This window comes from Rhea pennata, chromosome 25 (assembly GCF_028389875.1).
Source record: "Rhea pennata isolate bPtePen1 chromosome 25, bPtePen1.pri, whole genome shotgun sequence".
NCBI lineage: Eukaryota > Metazoa > Chordata > Aves > Rheiformes > Rheidae > Rhea > Rhea pennata.
The window spans coordinates 2,682,453-2,698,719 of NC_084687.1; the positions used below are offsets into that span (position 1 = coordinate 2,682,453).

The window sequence follows — 16,267 nt, forward strand, 5'->3', positions numbered from 1 at the left end:
CCTCTCCACCGCCCTCCACCCCGGCGCTGAGGCTACCTAAAAATCCTCCCTCCTGCAGCGCCACGTCGGGGCACCCGGCCAGGCGGCCGCTGGGGACACAGCCGCCCCCCCCCCCCCGGCCGCCACCGCGCCGGGACAGGTACGGGGGGGACGCGGGGGGACGCGCGGGGACGGACCCCCGGCCCCTTCCCCGGCCGTGGGGGAGCCGGGCGCGACGGGCGCCCCGGGGAGGGGACGTGCCGGGGTGTCACATGGGGACGTGCTGTCCCCAATCCTCCCCCCCCCACCCCCGCCCCACTGCCCGAACCCCACCGGGCCCCTCGCCGCACGTCTAGGGTGGGGACACGATGGTGGCGCGCGAGGTCCCCGCTCTTGGGGACCCCCGTCGCTGGGTTGGGGTGCGGGTGAGGGGCACGATGCCCCTCTCGGGGGGGGGGGGCGACGCCCCATTTGGGGGGCACGAGGCCACGTCTAGGGGGCGCAACCCCCCTTCCCCCCCCCACCCCGTCGGGGTGGAGGGCTACCCCGCCTCGGGGGACGCCGCTGTCCCCGGCTCGTGGTGGGGGTCCCCGCCCGGAGCCTTCGGGGGGGGGGGCGCTGCCGGCGAAGCAAGGCCCGGTTGCCCCGACAACCTTCCTCCTCCTCCTCCTCCTCCTCGCCGTCACCCACATCCTCCTTCCGCCCCATCCTCTTCCTGCCTCCGCCGGGGACTTTGGTCCAGCCCCGAGGTTCCTGCAGCAATCAGGAGCCGGGGGAGGGAGCGCGGCCGCCATCGGCCGCCCGGCGCCGCCGCGATGGCCGCCGCCGCCCCGGCGCCGCGCACCTTCAAGAAGCGGGGCAGCCTGCAGGCCCCCGGCGCCGCCGGTGAGCCCCCCGCGCGGGCCCTCGCCCCGCCGCTGCCCCCAGACCCGCTGCTGCCCCGGGGTGGGGGGGGGGGGTGGCGGGGGGCGGAGGGGAGGGGAGGGGAGGGAGGGCGCACTCGGCTCTTTGGCGCGGCGCGCCCCTCACCGTGGCGTCGGGCCCGCCGCGGGCACCTCCCGGGGCTGGCGGAGCGTCCCGTCCCCCACCCCCCCCCCCACCGCCTCCCCCACGCATCATCCCGAGGCTCCGGGGTACCGCCGCGGCCCCCCACCCCACCCCACCCCCCCCGGGGCGCCCGCGGTTGGGGTCGCGGCCGCGGGCGCTGCGGGCGGGGCAGCCCGGGGCACGGGGCGCCACGCGTGCCCGGGTGGGGCCGAAGGCTGCCGGCGCCCCGTGGGTGGCACCGGCTGACAGCGCATCACACGTGGCACCGGGCGACAGCGCGCCGTGGGTGGCAGGGGGTGACAGCCTGTCACAGGTGGCACTGGGTGCTACGCGGGCCCTGGGTGGCGCCGGGGGAGGGGGGAGGGCTGGTATGTTGCGGGTGGCACGACGTGACAGCATGTCACGGGTGGCAGCGGGCACCACGCGGGCCTGCATGGCGGGGGGGGGGTGGCACAGGGCACCATACCTGCCCTGGGTGCCAGAGATGCCAGCACGTCACGGTGGCACAGGGTGGCACGGGGCGCCCAGCGTGTCCCGGGTGGCACAGGGCACCCATGTGGCACGGGTGATGCGGGTGGCACGGGGCGCCCGGTGTGCCCCGGGTGGCACGGGGTGCCCATGTGGCACAGGTGATGCAAGGTGGCACGGGGCGCCCGGCGTGCCCCGGGTGGCACGGGGTGCCCATGTGGCACGGGTGACACAGGGCGCCCGGCACGCCCCGGGTGGCACGGGGTGCCCATGTGGCACAGGTGACACAGGGTGGCACGGGGCGCCCGGCGTGGCACGGGGTGCCCATGTGGCATGGGTGACGCAGGGTGGCACGGGGCGCCCCGGGTGCAGGCCGTTGCTTCCCGGCCGTCCCACGTGCCAGCCCGGGAATTGCCACGGCGGCGCCTTAACCAGCCGCTGCCGGCGGCCCGGAGCGCGGGGGGCACCGGCGCCCGCAGCACCCGCTGGCGCCCGCAGCGCCCACCGCCGGCGTGCAGCCCCCCGGGGCCTGGGTACCGCGCTCGCAGCAGCGGGGGGTGGGGGGGGGGTCCTGTGCCCGCCGTGGGCCGGCAAGGCTGGCTCGTGCCTCAGTTTCCCCGCACCCGAGCGAGCAGGCGCTGCGGCCTGGTGCTCACCAGGTGTTTCGGCAGCCCCGGTGACGGTCCGCGGCTGTGGCACAGCCGGGCGCCCCCCGTCACCCCGCGGCCACCCGCGCCAGCGAGGGGTGTGTGTGTGTGTGGGGGGGCAGCTCCGGGCACCCAAACCCGCTGCGATGGGCACCCCAAACTCAGCCGAACCCCCCCTCACCAGCGGGTGGCAATTGGGGGGCTGGGGGGACAAGCCCCAGGACACCTGGGTCCCCTCCCGGGGGGGCAAATCCCCCCTTCTTGCCTTGGTGGGGGGGGGGGAGGGAGAGAACAGTGGCAGGGGAAAAGCAGCCCCCCCCCCAGTGTGCCCCCCCCAAACTGCGGTCCGTGCCGTGACGCCGGGGCGCCCGCAGCCCCGCAGCGGGTGCCGAGGGCCCCGCGTGTCCCGTCCCCCCCCTCGCCCGGGGTCTCCCTCCTCCCTCCCTGCCTCCGCTCGGCTCCCCCGGCGCAGCCTCTGTGCGGTCCGGGCTGCGCTGGGCGCTGCGGCGGGAGGCGGGCGGGCGGGCGGGCGGCCGCCCGGGGGGGAGCCCTGCACCCCGGCACTGTTGTCCCCCCCCCCCCGCCACTGCTGCCACCACCAGGGCCTAGGCGTGTGTCCCCCCCCCCCCCCGGGCGCAGGTAGGAGCCGGCAGCGCTCAGCTGCCCGCCGGCATCCCCTTGGCTCGGCGTTTCGGGTGGGGGGGGGGGCGATGTACTGGGGGCCTGAGGGGGGCATTTGCTTTTTTTGGGGGGGGGGAAATATGTCCCTCTTTTCTCCCCTCCCCAGCTTGCTGGGCACTGCATGGTGCATTGCCCGCCCCCCCCCGCCAATTTGGGGGTCCCTGCCCCGGCTGGATGGAGGGGGCACAACTCAAGTGCAGGTGGGGGGGCAGGAGGGCCGGGTTGGATGCATGGATTGGGGGGGGGGGGGCGGATGGGACGGACAGAGGGATGGAGCAGGAAGGACAGACTTTTTTTTTTTTTTTGGTGGGGAGGCACCCAGCTGTGGGAGGGAATTTGGGCTGAGGGGGACCCCAGTGTCCTGAGCCCCCCCACCCCGCCGCTACCTCCAGCTGAGCACCCCGGGGCGGTACCAAGGCCCCCCCCCCCAAGCCCCTCGTTAGCTAACGAAGCTGCCCCCCCCCCCCCCGGTCCCTAAAGGACTCGTTTCCCGCAGAGGCGCGCGCCGGGCCGCCCTCGCGGCCCTTGCAGTCGGCCCGCTCCCTGCCGGGGCCCCCCCACTGCCTCAAGCACTTCCCCGTGGACCTGCGCACCTCCATGGACGGCAAGTACAAGGAGATCGCCGAGGTGGGGCCCCCTCCCCCTCCCCCCCATCCCCGCGCCTGCAGGCTGAGACCGGGCACAACTCATCACACGTGTGTGTCCCCCCCCCCGCCCGGCCCCGCGCAGGAGCTCTTCTGCCGCTCGCTGGCGGAGAGCGAGATGCGGACGGCTCCGTACGAGTTCCCGGAGGAGAGCCCCATCGAGCAGCTGGAGGAGCGCCGGCAGCGCCTGGAGAGGCAGATCAGCCAGGACGTCAAGTGAGTCGGCACCGGGGGGGGGGGGGGGGGGGGGGCGGGAGGAGGGGGGGGCGGCCGCCGTGTGTCCCCCCCCCCCCGCCGCCGCCGCCGTGTCCTCGCTCTCTCGTGGCGTCACCCCTGCCGTCCTTTTTCTTTATATATATATATATATTTTTTTGTTGGTTTCTGTGTGCTTCCGTGCTGGGCTGGGCATTAACGGGGGTGTTTTCTCTCCCCCCCCCCCCGCCCCACCGTCACCCCCCCTTCCCCGGCCCCCCCCCCCGCCCGCTCGCCCTCAGACTCGAGCCCGACATTTTGCTCAGAGCCAAACAGGACTTCTTGAAAATTGACAGTGCCGCCGACTTACAGTGAGTGTCCGGCTCGGTGCCGCCGGCGCCTGGGGAGCGGGGACGCTGCGGAGGGGGGGGGGCGGGGGGGGGGACTCGGGGACACCCCCCCCGACACCCCCCCGCCCGCCCCCCGCTCCGGCTCTGACCTGGCCTCCCACTTGCTGCTCCCCGAAGGTGCCCCCCCCCCGTCCTGCACCGCGCTCGCTGGCACCGAAGGGGTTAATGCACCCCCCCCCCCGGGGGAGGGGGACACACACGACCCCTCTGCCCCCGCTTTGGCTTGTCCCCAATGTCCCCCCCCCCCCATCACCATCACCACCGTGGGCAGGGGACCTGCTGCCGCGTGTCCTTCTCCCTCCTGTCTCCGCTTGGGCTGGGGGGGTGGGGGGGGCTCCCTGTGCCGCCTGTCTGTGTCACGAGTTTATTCTGTTCTCTGTCCCCCCCCCCTCCAAAAAAACCCACCTTTCCGTTGTGCTCGCGGGTGAAGTGGCACCCCGGGGTGCCCCAAACCCGCCGGTGCCCTCCCCGGGGCAGCCGGCGCCTTGGTGCCACCCGGCCGGGGTGAGGGGCGGGGGCGGGGGGGGGGGCAGCACCCAGCAGCTGTCCCCCTCCCCCCCCCCCCCGCCCCGGCCATGGGGCCGGCAGCCCCGTCCCCACGGGGCGCCCGGCTCACCGCCCCCCCCCCCCCCCCGGGCGCCCGCAGGCTCTTCAAGGAGCAGGGCGAGGACCTGGTGGACCACGTGCCCAAGGAGCGCGAGGCGCCGCTGGAGAGGGAGTTCCAGCGGGTCACCATCTCCGGCGAGGAGAAGTGCGGGGTGAGGCGGCGCGCGCCCCCGGCCCCCTCCCCGCTTCGCTCCGCGGGGGGGGGCAGGGGGGGCTCCGCCGAGGAAGGTCCTGGGCTGGGGGGGGGGGCGACCGCCGCGGCGCTGAGCCCCACGGCGGGGGCTCCGCGGGGCACCGTCGCGTGCCGGGCAGCTCCTGCACGTTCAGAGGTCCTCAGCCCCCAGCCCACGCACCCGGCGGAGGGGAGGAGGGGGGGGTCCGCGGTGCCCAGACCTTCACCCCCCCACCACCACCTTTTGGCCCGTTTTCCCTTCCCAGGTGCCCTTCACGGACCTGCTGGATGCGGCCAAGAGCGTGGTGAAGGCGCTCTTCCTGCGGGAGAAGTACATGGGGCTGTCGCTGCAGAGCTTCTGCAAGACCACGGCCCGCTACCTGCAGGAGCTCTCCGAAAAGCCCCTGGAGACCCGGGGCTACGAGGAGGTGCCCGAGACCCCCGTGGCCGTGGGTGAGCAGGGTGGGTGGAGGGGCGGTCACGGCAGCGGGGGGGGGGGGGGGGACGGACGGACACCGGAGCGGCTCCGTGCATGCCCCCGCTGGCTCTCTGCCCCGCCGCAGACGCCCCCGTGCACCCGCCGTTCGCGGACCAGCACCCCTACGAGGCGTGGGACCCCCAGGCCATGCCGGGCGACCTCGGCTTCGGGCTCAAGATGGTGGACGGCGTGGTGCACGTCTACACCAAGCAGGACGTCACCGACAAGTGAGTTGCCCTCTGCCCCTGCTTCCCATCCTGGGGGAGCTGCGGGGTAGCGGGGGGCTCTGGATCAACCCCGTGCTTTCACCCCAGGACGAGCTGAACCTGGAGGCACCTACCTCTGGGGAGGCACCTGGGGGGGCTGCGGTGACCCAGGGAGGGTGGAGGGAGCCGGGATGGGACCCGCTTGGTCGGGCTGGCCCCGTAACCACGTGTGAGCGGTCTCTGTCCCCGCCAGGAGCACAGAGCTGGACCTGCCGTACCCCGACCTGCAGGAGTTCATCGCCGACATGAACTTCCTCATGGCTCTAATCATCAACGGGCCCATGTAAGGAGGAGCGTCGGGGTCTGTCCCTCCGCCACGGCGGCGCACGGCCAGGGACATCCAAGCGGGGACAGTGTCCACGTGGCTGTCCTGGCCGCAGCAGCAGCTCTGTGCCCAGGGCTGGGACCCGCATCTGCTTGTCCTCGCTGGCGCTGGCCCTCCCGGGCTGGTTTTCTCCCTTTTTTCCCCCTAAATTGACACCAACTTCCTTGCCTTGGGCAGCAAATCCTTCTGCTACCGGCGCCTGCAGTACCTGAGCTCCAAGTTCCAGATGCACGTGCTGCTCAACGAGATGAAGGAGCTGGCGGCCCAGAAGAAGGTGCCCCACCGCGACTTCTACAACATCCGCAAGGTACCCGGGGGCCCGGCAGCCGCGCATCCGAGGGACCCTGGCTCAGTCGGTGCCAGGGAGGATGGGGCCTCCCTCTGAGCTGAGCGTGGTCCCTGTCCACGCAGGTGGACACCCACATCCACGCCTCCTCCTGCATGAACCAGAAGCATCTCCTGCGCTTCATCAAGCGGGCCATGAAGAAGCACCTGGATGAAATCGTCCACGTGGAGAAGGGCAAGGAGCAGACACTCAAGGAGGTCTTCGAGACCATGAACCTCACCGCTTACGACCTTAGCGTGGACACGCTGGACGTCCATGCGGTACAGGAGACTCCTCCCAAGCCTGGGAGATGAGCAGGCTTGCTCATCCCAGCCAGGCTGGGGGATCTTTTCTAGAAGCTGGCCTAGTGTCGAACTGGGGGGCTTTGGGTGGCTCCTGAGTGGTGGGCGGCAGCTGCTCACATCTGTGTCTCCATGCCAGGACCGCAACACCTTCCACCGTTTTGACAAGTTCAACGCCAAGTACAACCCCATCGGCGAGTCCATCCTGCGGGAGATCTTCATCAAAACGGACAACCGCATCTCGGGGAAGTACTTTGCCCACATCATCAAGGTGAGCAGCCTTGGGAGGCGTTTGGGGCAGTGGGTGTGCTGCACCCTGCCCCTGAGCCTCCCACGGTCCCTTTCCCTCTAATGCCCACGGCAGTCAGCACCCAACCCAGGGTGACATCCCTCAAAATCCCCCTTCCCGGTGGTGATGGGTGACACCTTCTTCTTCCCTGGCAGGAGGTGATGTCTGACCTGGAGGAAAGCAAGTATCAGAACGCCGAGCTGCGGCTCTCCATCTACGGCCGGTCCCGCGATGAGTGGGACAAACTGGCCCGCTGGGCCGTGAACCATCGCGTTCACTCCAACAACGTCCGCTGGCTTGTGCAGGTGCCTCGGCTCTTGTGAGTACCCCAAGCACCCGCCCCGGGGCGCTCATCACATGTCAGCGGGGGCTCAGGGCGCAGGGGACACGGGTGTGATGGGGCGCCTGGTGCTGAGTGACTGCCGTTGTCCTCGCAGCGATGTCTACCGGACGAAGAGGCAGCTGGCCAACTTCCAGGAGATGTTGGAGAACATCTTCCTACCCCTCTATGAGGCCACTGTCCACCCTGCCCAGCACCCGGAGCTGCACCTCTTCCTGGAGCATGTGAGCACCGTCCCCTGCACCTGGGGTGGCTTGATGACCCCCCCAGATGTGTCCCCCAGCCTGAGTCCGCTGTGTTTTGGAGCCAGGGATGGGAGGTCTTATGGAGGGGGTGACCACAAAGCTGGCCGACGTCTTGCCCCGCAGGTGGACGGCTTTGACAGCGTAGATGATGAGTCCAAGCCGGAGCATCACATCTTCAACCTGGACAGCCCCTTGCCGGGCAACTGGGTGGAGGAGGACAACCCCCCCTACTCCTACTACCTGTACTACATGTATGCCAACATGACCGTGCTCAACCACCTCCGCCGGTAAGGCCACCCCAGGGTCCTGGCTCCGTCGCGGGTTGGGCGGAGGCTCCGGCGCCCCGGCCCTGCCGTTGAGCCGGCGCTCGCGCCCTCTCCGCAGGAAGCGAGGTTTCCACACCTTCGTGCTGCGGCCGCACTGCGGCGAGGCCGGCCCCATCCATCACCTCGTCTCGGGCTTCATGGTCTCGGAGAACATCTCGCACGGCTTGCTGCTCCGCAAGGTGAGCGCCGCCACCGGGGCTCGGCCGCGCCGTTAGCTGGGGGGGGGGGGGGAAACACGACTTTGGGGCCGGCGGGGGCGCGCGACCGGGTCCCCGCCGCTGACCCAGCTGTGCCCCCCAGGCGCCCGTGCTGCAGTACCTCTACTACCTGGCGCAGATCGGCATCGCCATGTCCCCGCTCAGCAACAACAGCCTCTTCCTCAGCTACCACCGCAACCCGCTGCCCGAGTACCTGTCGCGGGGGCTCATGGTGTCCCTCTCCACCGACGACCCCCTCCAGTTCCACTTCACCAAGGTGAGCGGTGGTGGCGGGACGGCCCGGGGACCGCGGAGGTCCGCCGAGGAGGAGGGATGGGGCCACCAGGCCGTTCGGACGGGGTCGCGGTGGTCCCCCCGCCCCGGTTCGGTCGGTGGGGGAATGGGACGGGACCGGGAGCACCGCCGAGGCCCCGTCGCCCGCAGGAGCCCCTCATGGAGGAGTACAGCATCGCCACCCAAGTCTGGAAGCTGAGCTCCTGCGACATGTGCGAGCTGGCCCGCAACAGCGTCCTCATGAGCGGCTTCTCCCACAAGGTAAGGGGCCGCGGCGGCGGCGGCCGTGCCGCGGGCGCCCGGCGCCGCCGCCGGCCCGCCGCAGCTCTGCTCCCGCCCAGGTGAAGAGCTACTGGTTGGGTCCCCACTACCTAAAAGAGGGGCCGGAGGGGAACGACATCCGCCGCACCAACGTGCCCGACATCCGCGTGAGCTACCGCTTCGAGACGCTGCGCCAGGAGCTGACGCTCATCACGCAGGCCGTGCAGAGCGCGGAGCTGGAGCCCATCCGGGAGGAGGAGGCCCAGTGAGGCCCGCGCCGCGGGCGAGGGGCTCCGGGCCGCCCCGGCGCTGCCGCCCCGGCGCCGCCACCCCCGGTCCCCGCGCTGCTCCTTCGCCCCCGGCGGTGTCGTGCTGGTGCCTTCGCCGCGGGGTGCGCCTTGCTCCGTTCTCTCATTATTTTTTGGGGGGGGTTCGTAGGTTTTTTGTCATTGTGAGTGTGTGTGCGTGTGTTGTTTTTTTTTTTTTTGTTTTTTTTTTTTTTAACCCGGTTTTCTTGCAGCTGTGGTCCCGTGGGGACGCCGTGGGGTGTCCCCCCCCCCCCTTGAGAAGGGGGAGCGTGGGGACGGCGGTGACGCGGGGCCGCGCTGAGCGAGCCGGTGCAGCACGCAGCACCCGAAAGCCGGGTCTCCCCCCACCCCCCCCCACCCCACGGCGCCGCTGGCACCCTCCCACGGGGCTGCCGCGTCCCGGGGCGAAGGGGGGCAGGTGGCCCTGGGGGCGCGGGGGGGCCACCCGCGCGGGACAGTGGCCTTTGGGTGCCCAGCGGAGGAGGCATGGGAATCCCCCCCCCTTCCTCCTCCTCCTCCTCCTCCTCCTCCTCCTCGCCGGCCACAGGGAGGAAGATGAGGGTCAGGGTCTGCGTGTGTGTGTATGTGTGTCCCCCCCCCCTCCCCGTCCTGCCGTCCCCCGGGAAGGGCCCCCGACCCGCGTCCCGCCGCGGGCGGCCCTCGGCTGCCGCCCCGTGCTGCGCACCCAGCGCCCGGCTCGGGGGAAACCGGGCCGGCGCCCGTGAAAGAAGAGAAAAGGGGGGGGGGAATAGAAAGGAAGGGAAAAAAAACCCCAAAACAATAAAAAAGCATGAGAAATAAAGGTATTTAAGTAAAACCTGCGGCTGCCCTCAGTCTGCAGCCTCCAGGCTGCACGTGCCCTCACCCCCCCCAGGATTCGGGGGACCCCCATGCAGACAGGGGGACCCAAGGGGGATCCTTGCCCCCCCCCAAGGATGGGGGGGAGCTCATGCCCCCCCCCAAAGGGGGAATCCCCCCCCCCACTGGTGTGACGCTCATGCCGACTGGGGCACCCAAGGCGGGACATGTCCCCCCTCCGCCCCCCCCACCCCGAAGAGGTGGCCCCTGCGGGCTGGGGGAGAGGGGGCCTAGCGGAGGTCCCCAACCCCCAGGATTGGGGGCGGAGGGGCGGGAGGAAGCGCCCCCCTACCCGCAGCAGCTGCAGAGACATGGCCCCGCCCCCTCCGGCGAAAGCCCCGCCCCCTCGGCTCCTCGGCCCCGCCCCCTCGGCCCCACCCACCCCCCGGCTCCTCGGCCCCGCCCCCCGCCCGCCGCGGAGGGGTCGCTGCCCCTTTAAGAGCGCCCCCCCCGCGCCGCGCGCGCCGCGCCCCGCCCCGGGTGGCCGAGCCCATAAAGGCGCCCACGCGGAGGGGGGGAGGCAGCGCCGCCATGACCGCCGTGCTGGGCTACTGGGACATTCGCGGCGTGAGTGGGGCTGCGCGGCGGCGCCCGGCTGCCCCCCGCCTCCCTCCCCGCCCGGGGGCTGCCGGGGCGCCTGGGGGGGCTCCTTCCCGGGGGCGGCGGGGGCCTGAACCCCCCCTTCTCCCTTCCTGGCTCCTTGGGCCTTCCCTGCCGCTGGGGAGGGGGGTGGTGCTGTGGGGGGACCCTCGGAGGGGTGCAGGGTGCTGTGGGGCCTCCCTGCCCCATAGCTGTGCCATGGGGCCCCCTCCCGCGGTGCCGTGAGGGGGGGCTGGAGCCCTGCCAGCCCCCCACCTCCTCGGGGCAGGGGTCCCTGTGGCACCCGGGGGTGCTCCCCTCACCCCACGGTGCCATGAGGTGGGGCTGGAGCCCTGCCAGCCCCCCACCTCCTCGGGGCAGGGGTCCCTGCGGCACCTAGGGGTGCTTCCCTCACCCCACGGTGCCTTGAGGTGGGGCTGGAGCCCTGCCAGCCCCCCAGCTCCTCGGGGCAGGGGTCCCTGCAGCACCCAGGGGTGCTCCCCTCACCCCACGGTGCCTTGAGGTGGGGCTGGAGCCCTGCCAGCCCCCCACCCCCTCGGGGCAGGGATCCCTGCAGCACCCAGGGGTGCTCCCCTCACCCCACAGTGCCTTGAGGTGGGGCTGGAGCCCTGCCAGCCCCCCGCCCCCTCGGGGCAGAGGTCCCTGCAGCACCCAGGGGTGCTTCCCTGCCCCCACAGTGCCTAGAGGTGGGGCTGGAGCCCTGCCAGCCCCCCACCCCCTCAGGGCAGAGGTCCCTGCAGCACCCAGGGGTGCTTCCCTGCCCCCACAGTGCCTAGAGGTGGGGCTGGAGCCCTGCCAGCCCTCCACCCCCTCAGGGCAGAGGTCCCTGCAGCACCCAGGGGTGCTTCCCTGCCCCCACAGTGCCTAGAGGTGGGGCTGGAGCCCTGCCAGCCCCCCACCCCCTCGGGGCAGAGGTCCCTGCAGCACCCAGGGGTGCTCCCCTCCCCTGCAGGCCTCAGTTTCCCCCGTCAGAGGGCTGGTTTTGGGGGGGGCGGGGCTCCCAGGGCCCTGCTGACTTGTGCCTGCAGCTGGCTCACGCCATCCGCCTGCTCCTTGAGTACACTGAGACGCCCTACGAGGACAAGCTGTACAGCTGTGGGGAAGGTGAGCGGGCCGGGGGCTCCCCTCCCCCCCACCCCGCCCGGCTCGGGACCTGCTCGCTCCACTGTGGGCAGCGACCTCCTGGGGGGTGGAGTCCACATGGCCCATCTCACTCTGGGTCCTCTTGCTCAATCTCGGTGACTGTCCCATCTCTGGGGTTGGAGAGAGCTGTGGACCGCCTCCCTTGCACCCTCTGGGTCTAGTGGAAGTGGCTCCTGAGTGCCACAGCGCTGGGGTGGGAGGTGTGAGGGTGCCTCTAGGAGGACATGGGATGAGCCTCTGCTTTTCTTCCAGCTCCTGACTATGACAAGAGCCAGTGGTTTAACGAGAAGGAGAAGCTGGGATTAGACTTCCCTAATGTAGGTGGCCTCGATGCAAGGGAGTAGTTACAGGGGGTGGTTTTGGACAACAGCACCCAGGTGAGTGGAAGATGCCATGCTGATGTGCCTGCTGTCCTCTGCAGCTCCCCTATTTCATTGACGGCAAGACTAAGCTCACCCAGAGCAATGCCATCCTCCGCTACATCGCCCGCAAGAATAAGATGTGTGAGTGCCCGGGGCTGGGCTGGGCTGCAGTGGGGGGTGGCCCCACAGAGCCATGGGTGGCTAACATCTCCTTGTCTGCAGGTGGAGAGACAGAGGAGGAGATGATCCGCATGGACATGCTGGAGAACCAGATCATGGATTTCCGCATGAGCCTGGTGATGGTCAACTACAGCCCTGACTTTGTGAGTATCTTGTGCTGTGGTGTTCTGGGATCACTCAGATGAGTGGCATGGGGCTGCCTGTGCTGGGATCGTTCCTGACCATGCCCTGGGGAATGGGGTTGGATTAACTGGGAGCTTCTCTATCTGGAGAAGTTTTTTCCCCCCTGGGGTGATGGAGTGGAGTGTGTGGACTTGGATATTCATCCCTTTTTTCCTTTCCCTCTGCAGGAGAAGCTGAAGCTGGGGTACCTGGAGCAGCTGCCAGGGAAGCTGAAGCTCTTCTCCAAGTTCCTGGGGGACAGAAAGTGGTTTGCGGGGGAGAAGGTATGGTCTGGACCCCAGAGAAGGGCAGCAGAGCTTGGGAAGGGGGCTTGGCCCCATGGTGTTCCTCACTGTGTTTCTTCCTCCCTAGCTCACTTTTGTGGACTTCCTCATGTTTGATGTGCTGGACCAGAACTGCATATTTGAACCCAAATGCCTTGAGCCATTCAAGAACCTGAAGGACTTCATGGACCGCTTTGGGGTGAGCTGGGTGCCGCTTTGGTTCTGCTGTGGCTGCTCTGGGGTCCTGGAGCCACTGTCAGCATAACCACCCATGGGCGTTGGTCTTGACTGGATCCCTGTGGGATCCCTGCTGGAGGCAGATCTGACACTATCTAGGGTCCTCCTCAAGGACTCCTGCGGCAGAGGGGGGGGCCCCATGAGCCCTGGTGGGATGAGTTCTGAGTGCTCTTTCCTTCTGCAGGCCTTAGAGAAGGTTGCTGCCTACATGAAATCCAGCCGCTTCCTGAAGATGCCCATCAACAACAAGATGGCCAAGTGGGGCAACAAGAAGGAATAGGGGTGCAGCGGGGGATGAGACAGGCCGGAGTGTCCTTTGCCTGTCCAGGACCAACCCTGCTGCAGTCTGTAGTGGGCTGAGCGAGCGCTGCCAGGGTGAAGTTGCTTTTCTGCCCATGGGGCCTTTATGGCAGCCCCAAAAGCAATAAAACATCTAGATGCAGCAGCCTGAATCCCTTGTCAAGTGCCTGCGGGTTGGAGAGGGAGGAAGTGCTCGGGACTGCCTTCCTGTGACGTGGGGCAGAGCATGGGGTGAGTAGGGGCATCCCTGCTACCCAAGGGTGCTCTGGCTGCTCCTTAGCTTGGTGGGGATGGCCTGGAGTTTGGGAATGCCTGAGCAGAACTTTGTGTTGTCTCCTCACGCTGCCGCCTTGGCATTCAGAGGTTGTAGCTCCCCAGGGAAAGTGTCTCCTGCTCTGCCCTGGGGCTTTCTCATTAGTACATTCCTGCACGCTAATGAGGTAGAGCTGGCAAAGGAGCTGGCTGGGGGCTTGGTGCCCTGCCAGGTGCTGCGGGGTTGGAAGCCCACCCTGGCTTGGTGATGGAGGTCTGGAGGCTGACGGTGGACTGCAGTGTCCCATGAGCCCATCCCTGCCATGGACACCCCAGACACCCTGGGCACGGGGGTGCTGCTCGGGACGGGGAGCTGGAGGTGTCCCTTTGGCTGGGAGCCGCCAGCTGCAGGAGAGCTCCGCTCCGGGAGCGGGATGGCGCCGGCTGCCTCGTCCCCGCCGTAACTGCGCGTAGACCTCGGCGATGCCGCTCTGTTACGAGTTTTTTTTGTTTTGCATTGCAGTCGCTGCGTTTGTTGAGGCTTGCACAAATGCTTTGCGGTGCCCAGCCCTCCCAGGGGCCTGGCAGCCCCACAGCCTTGCTGGGTGGCTGGAAATGGGATCAAACAACGGATCTCCCCTGGCAGGTCCCAAATCTCCCCCCCAGGAGATTCCAAATTTCACCCAAGAGCCCTCCACTGTGACTGGCTGCTGGAAACAGCCTGGGAAGGCTGAAATACCAGCTGTGCAGCCTGCTACCATTATGGCCCCAGTGCTCTGGAGCTTAAGGGCTGGAGGGATTCGGCCCTCCATCCTGGGAGGGGCAGGCAGGACCAAGGGAGCCCCCCCAAGTTCTGCAGCGCTGATCTTGGCGATGCCTCCTCAGCCAGGCTGCTGGTCATAGGAGGCTGTTGGGCATCTGCGTGGACGGTGGGAAGGTGTCAGTGTGGTCCCAGCCCCTGGTGGCTCAGTCCTTGGACCTATCTGCAAAGAGAGGACAAACAGCACCGGGGAGGAAGTCCTTGGGCTTGGCCCCCCCATCTGGAAAAAAAAAAAAAAAAGAAAAAAAAAAATCCCAGCTGCGCCAGGAAGGCGGTGCCGAGAGCTCCAGTTCGGAGCCTCACCTCCAGGGACGTCTTCACGGCCGAGAGCTTGAAGAGGACACGTCGCCACTCCTCCGGGCAGACGGCTCGCAGCTCCTCCGGGCTCATGTGCAGCAGCTGGTGCCCGGAGAGGACTCCGAGGCATTTCACCGTTCTGGGTGAGGGACGGACAGACAGACGCCCGGTAAGAAGCTGGACCTGCTGCTCTGAGCTCAGCCAGGAGCAGGGGCAGCCCCTGCTGATGGCTGAACGGCTGTAGGAGGTGGAGAGGAAGCCTGGGAAGGGCGATTTATTCGCTTTGCTGGGGGGGGGGGGGGACACGACCCGGGGGCTCGAGGGCGCTCTGGGAGAGGCAAGTCGACGTACATCCGTGAGAACCCCCTGTCCTTCAGCCAGGCCGTCACCTCCGCCGGCGGGGAGCCGGGGTGAAGCGTGGGGGAGGCGTCCTGCGGGAGAGGAGGGAGGAGGACCCGGGGGCGGCAGCGCCGCGGGGGCCCGGTCCCGGCAGCCCCGCCGCTGATCCCCGTGGTGCCGCTGATCCCCGTGGTGCCGTGGGCACGTAGCGGGTGGCGGTGACCTACCTGGCTCATGGCATCCTGCTCCTCGCCTCCCTGCCCCGGGGGCTCCAGGATGTTGCTGGGGACGTACCCCTTCTCCCCCTGGCTGTTCTCCACCAGCCACCACTTTTTCCGCTGGTCCAGGACCTAGGGCACGTGGTGACAGCGGGCAGCGTGCCCCCTACGCCTTGCTGCTGCCTTTGGCCCCCCCCAAAGCAGCCCCAAGGAGCGGGGTGACCCTAGCATGGGCTCCTCCACCCTCCCTTGGGCTCGACAGAGCAACTCTGCACCCTGGCGCTTGTTGCTGCAGCTTTATTATTATTATTATTATTATTATTATTATTATTATTATTATATATTTTTTTTTAATTTTATTTTACCTGCAGCACATCCCCTTTCCAGACAGTCAGCTCCTGCGCGTTCCTGCCCCGAAACTCGTACAGGGCCTGCGCGAGCACCGGCGCCGAGAAGGGGGGCCTGGAAGGATGAAGCAGCCGTGAGCGGCCCCTTGGCGTGTCCCCAGCCCTGGCCGGGGGCCGGAGCCGGCGGGTGCCTCCGCGCCGGCGCAGCTCGCCCCTCTGCGCAGGACCACCCGGGACAGCCTGGTGCCGTCCCTCCTCCCGCGGCAGGACCGGCCCCCCCGCCCCCCCTGGAGCCGTCGCCGGGGCCCTGGGAGCACTTACGCGTGGTCGGGACTGTCCCTGTGGCTCACGGCGGGTTCCTGCGCGGGGAGCGAAAGGGACCAACTTGGGGAAACTGAGGCAGGGTCTGCCCCGGCCGCCCCGTACCCGCGTGGGGCCGCGACCTACCCGCTCAGCGGGAGGTGGCAGCCACCCGTCAGAGAAGACCGGGGTGTAGAGGGGCACCAAGTGGCTCTCCGGGTACTCTGCCCTGCGAGGGGAGGAAGAGCCCGCTGCTTTTCCAAGCAGGAGGGTGCCCAGCTCCTCGCTCCCCCCCCCCCCCGGCAGCCTCGGGGTACCCCGAGGATGGAGACCCCCCCTCAACACCACCCCAGCATCTCATCTTCTTGCTGGCACCTCCGTGACGTGCCTGGCTCCTCTCTAACCCCTCGGGGAGTGGGACGCTGTGATTTGCTCCCCCCCCCCCCCCCGCCACCGCCTCCTCCAGGCTGGGTTGTCCCTCTTGAGGCCCCATCCCCGGGGCAGGATCCCCACCGCGTCTTGGTCCAGGCTGTGCCCAGCTTCTTCCAGGTGCTGTAGTCCTGCGGGTGGAGGGTGTCCTCGAGCAGGTCCACGGCTCCTGCGTGAGCAGCGGGGCCTCCACGGAGGGCGCCAGGCTCGGCTTGGGGCAGTGGTCCAGGACCTGCTCGGGAGATGCAGCCCTGAGGGACGGGAGCGGCCATCCAGGGGCTTCCTTGGGGCCGTGCCCCCACCCTTGGGTGCTGGGTGGGAGCCGAGGGCCACCCCC

At 69.1% G+C, this 16,267-nt stretch overlaps 4 protein-coding genes across 7 annotated transcripts in view; 2 read left to right on the plus strand and 2 right to left on the minus strand.

Moving 5' to 3' along the window:
• The window catches only part of SORT1 (sortilin 1), a 222,261-nt gene that overhangs the window by 103,934 nt on the left and 102,060 nt on the right, over positions 1-16,267 (minus strand). The gene's annotated exons all lie outside the window — the stretch shown is intronic.
• On the plus strand, positions 812-9,555 carry AMPD2 (adenosine monophosphate deaminase 2). 4 transcript variants are annotated; one of them, XM_062595190.1, is made up of 18 exons: positions 812-864; positions 3,319-3,449; positions 3,552-3,682; positions 3,961-4,029; positions 4,715-4,826; positions 5,113-5,299; positions 5,410-5,551; positions 5,784-5,873; positions 6,093-6,222; positions 6,327-6,521; positions 6,682-6,813; positions 6,987-7,150; positions 7,269-7,395; positions 7,540-7,703; positions 7,801-7,921; positions 8,043-8,216; positions 8,384-8,494; positions 8,575-9,555. In XM_062595190.1, exons 2-18 carry the CDS (start codon positions 3,420-3,422, stop codon positions 8,761-8,763), a joined length of 2,268 nt encoding a protein of 755 aa, XP_062451174.1. In that variant the 5' UTR covers positions 812-864; positions 3,319-3,419; the 3' UTR covers positions 8,764-9,555. The 4 variants fall into 4 exon arrangements, with proteins under 4 accessions (XP_062451174.1, XP_062451175.1, XP_062451176.1 ...); XM_062595191.1 differs by lacking the exon at positions 812-864 and having other exon boundaries at positions 3,312-3,449; positions 5,113-5,308; XM_062595192.1 differs by lacking the exon at positions 812-864 and having other exon boundaries at positions 3,312-3,449; positions 5,113-5,308; positions 6,366-6,521.
• On the plus strand, positions 10,144-13,080 carry LOC134150834 (glutathione S-transferase Mu 1-like). The gene is made up of 8 exons (XM_062594940.1): positions 10,144-10,227; positions 11,289-11,364; positions 11,656-11,720; positions 11,825-11,906; positions 11,988-12,088; positions 12,296-12,391; positions 12,480-12,590; positions 12,813-13,080. Exons 1-8 carry the CDS (start codon positions 10,192-10,194, stop codon positions 12,906-12,908), a joined length of 663 nt encoding a protein of 220 aa, XP_062450924.1. The 5' UTR covers positions 10,144-10,191; the 3' UTR covers positions 12,909-13,080.
• On the minus strand, positions 14,062-16,202 carry EPS8L3 (EPS8 signaling adaptor L3). Its single transcript, XM_062594792.1, has 8 exons — positions 16,015-16,202; positions 15,649-15,730; positions 15,523-15,560; positions 15,220-15,316; positions 14,864-14,986; positions 14,649-14,728; positions 14,304-14,436; positions 14,062-14,163 (listed from the first exon to the last, which is right to left on the minus strand). The coding sequence occupies exons 1-8, from the start codon at positions 16,200-16,202 to the stop codon at positions 14,062-14,064; spliced, it is 843 nt and encodes a 280-aa protein (XP_062450776.1).